This window comes from Amphiprion ocellaris, chromosome 3, assembly GCF_022539595.1.
Source record: "Amphiprion ocellaris isolate individual 3 ecotype Okinawa chromosome 3, ASM2253959v1, whole genome shotgun sequence".
Taxonomy (NCBI): domain Eukaryota; kingdom Metazoa; phylum Chordata; class Actinopteri; family Pomacentridae; genus Amphiprion; species Amphiprion ocellaris.
In genome coordinates, this window is record NC_072768.1 from 8,440,341 (window position 1) to 8,443,633 (window position 3,293).

General features: G+C 43.4%; 1 protein-coding gene across 1 annotated transcript; it reads left to right on the plus strand.

The window, feature by feature from the left end:
- Positions 1-279: 279 nt before the first annotated feature.
- LOC111564888 (protein TsetseEP-like) lies at positions 280-3,068 on the plus strand. Its single transcript, XM_023264748.3, has 2 exons — positions 280-427; positions 1,344-3,068. Exon 2 carries the CDS (start codon positions 1,351-1,353, stop codon positions 2,353-2,355), a length of 1,005 nt encoding a protein of 334 aa, XP_023120516.2. The 5' UTR covers positions 280-427; positions 1,344-1,350; the 3' UTR covers positions 2,356-3,068.
- Positions 3,069-3,293: the final 225 nt, after the last annotated feature.

Below are 3,293 nucleotides of genomic sequence, written 5' to 3' on the forward strand. Positions count from 1 at the left end.
ATTGAAAAAAGCAAATAATAAAAAAAAATAAAATATCAAAATGCTAATGAGAGCTGGGCCACATGTGGGTGTGAGGCTATAATTAAGTGGGTTGGTTCAGATGTTTGATTTTAAAAATCGTATTTTTCAGTTTTAAAACCCATAAAATCATTTTTTCCCCCCAAACACTACAACTAAACTTGATGCCGTGCGACTTGTTTTCTTGCATCCTCTTCAGTAAATTTTAATCCACTAAACAAACATCGCAGTGTACACGAGACCTCTGGTGCGCGCATAAATCGCGGACGCGCAGCAGCCTGTGCAGGACGCTGCTGGAGCGCGCTTTAATAGACAGTTTGACGTGCGGACTCCTCCAAGCTGAGAGTGCGAGCTCTTCTGCCACTTAATCTGCTTTAACTGCTCCACAAAAAAAACACAGATTCTAAAGGTTTGTTGAGCGTTTGTTACTTTTGCTTATTTTTAACTGCATATTACAACCGGAGCTGTTCTATTTTTTTCCACTTCTGTACACTTTGGATAGTTTTAACAGTTTGTTCAGGGACGACAGGGAGGCGGGGTCGTCTGCGAGAGTTTCTTTGTTCGCTTTGTTTTCACTGGCAATTAATCGCTATTATCTCACTGCTATTGTTTGCATTGATGATTATCAGTAGATGTTTCCTGTCATTATGTTAATTAGCCTGTTAAAATTGTATTTAAACTGCATGCGGGTACGTGGATCCGTGGTTCTGAGAGACGCAGCTGGAACAAGGTGTGGTTCTTTAACAGAATAATTAAAAAGTAGAAATAAAGCCCGACTACAAACTGTAATTTGTCTTACAGGGAGGCTTTACAGTGATTAGGTTATAAACGTTTTCTGTGCGCGCGTTTAAACTTGCCCAGGACATGTTTCTCGAGGATTTAATTTCCTGTCTAATGCAGTGTAAAAGTCAAGCGACAATTAATCGAACAAGTGATTTAAATTGTCCTCAGGCACTGCATAAATATTCAGCACTCTGACATGCTCCTCTCTCCAAACTACAGCACATGCTGTACATGCAGCATGGGAAGGCAGAACATAATGTACCAATACACATAAAGTGGAATACTGTTGCTCCACCAGTTAAATATATCCTGACAACTTAAAGAATATTTCTGTCTCTATTTTTGGTTGCTTTTGTCAGCCTGAGCAACTGCACAATGATGAATTTATTTGTTAAATCCAATTTAACACACAACAACAGAATATTGTTTTAAATAATAGGCCAAAAAAGTTTTACATTTACTTTTACAGCCACTCAAATGCTACTTTTTGGCATCTAATTATTTAAAATAATTTTATTCTCCTTTATTCCCCTTTTCTCCAGGTTCACCATGGGAAACAGGTTCAGCAGAAGGAGAGATGCCCCAGCGACCACTGAAGCTGTGGCCGCCGAACAGAAGGCTGCAGAGGAGCCAGCATCTGCTCAGCCAGCAGAAGAATCTGCAATAACACAGACTCAGGAGGCCATAGAGAACCTGGATGTGGTGGTGGGGGAGCAGGTGACACTGAAGGCACGTTTACCCACTGAAGAATGTGCATCAGAGTGTAAGGAGGTAGAAGCTCCTGCTGCACCAGTGTGTGATCCAGAACCAGAGCCTGCCGTAAAGGAAACCCCAGCTCCAGTCCAGCCTGAACCTCTGGTCACAGATAGTGAACCAACACCTCCAGAGCCAGAGCCCGTTGTTGAAGCTCCACCTGCCCCAGAACCAGTCCCAGAACCAGCCCCAGAGCCAGTCCCAGAGCCAGAATCTGCCCCAGTTCCAGAACCTGACCCAGTTCCAGAGCCTGAACCAGTTCCAGAGCCTGAACCAGTTGCAGAGGTAGACCCGGTTCCAGAGGGAGACCCGGTTCCAGAGGCAGTCATCGAGGCGGAACCTGAGACCATCCCAGAACCAGAACCAACCCCAGCTGAGCCCATGGAGCAGCAGACAGACCTGCTCTCCCAAGAGTCTCTCCCAGAGCCAGGGCTTCCTTCACGCCCTCTGATCGACTTTGCTGTCCCTGATGTCACCCCCATCCCCGTCAGTCCAGACGAGCCGGCGGACGTCCCAGCAGGTGAGCAAAGCCAAGACAGCGCCGAGGCTGCCGAGAATTCCACACTGGAGCCAGAGCAGCCTGCAGAAACGTCAGAAGCTCTGGAAAAGCTGGTGGAGGTGGAGGCGCCAGAGTGTTTGGAGAAGCTTGGGAGTGACGTCAACGAGGAAAGCGTTTGTGAAATCCTAAAGAACTTAGAGCTGAAAGGAAATGACCTTGTCAATGACCTCATTCCAAGTGATGTCAAGATCCCCGACGACACTCCCATCATAGACGTGAGCACATCCACCGAGCTGATGTGAATCCATCAGAGAGGATTCATTAAAGAAGTCAATAGATGTTTTTCTGTGAAACCCTTTTAACCCTTTACATGAATTCTAAATGGATCAAAAAACTATTTTTTTGTCACTTTACGTACACTAATTAAGGCAAACAGCTATTTCCTTTTTACAGTGAGACAAAGGTACCAAAAGAGCTGTGGAACAAAATGAACTGAGAATTAAACGACATATTTTTCTGTTTCTGATACACTCATACAGCCAGGTTGGGGGGTAAAGGGGCTCCAGGGGCTACAAGTAGTTACGTGTATTGTTAGACGTCAGAGATCTTCCTCTATGCAAATCTGTCAAGCAAAACTTTGAATCTATCTCTCGGAGGGAGGTGAAGAAAGATGTCTCAGTGCTATATAAGACAACAAAAAGTAGCGCACTGAGTACCAAGTGAGAAGCAAAATCTTTTGAGAATCTGTGAATGTGCAGCATTGATAGGTTAATGAAGGACAACAGATGAGGGACAAAAATGCAACCAAAGGTGAAGTTAGTATATGCATTCCACTGAACAGCAGGATACAAGTGTCCGATAAACATTTATGCCTTAATATTGTCGTGTTTGGACTTTGCAATAATCCTCTAAAAGGAGTGTTTGTCACCTTGTGGTATTTTAAAAGCAACTAGGGGATTTTTTAAAAATTTGAGTTGTGGCTTGCTTGTGAAAATAAAAATGGTATTCCACATGTGTTACGACTATGCTCCGTTTGTTTTTATCCAGAAGAATATACAATAAGAGAGAGTATTGCTTCTATACGTTGAAGATCCTGGGAATAGATAGAGATGAGTTGATAGTGGCTGTAGATTCCCATAATTTAAAAAGTAAGTGCCCAATATAGAGCTGTTAAATGGACATAATGGAGCGTTTGCTATTAGAGAGCATGTTAAAAAGCACACTAGTACATGTATGGAAC

Excerpts from the sequence above, each read along its gene's own strand:
- LOC111564888 (XM_023264748.3), top strand. The coding sequence starts at position 1,351 with ATGGGAAACAGGTTCAGCAGAAGGAGAGATGCCCCAGCGACCACTGAA.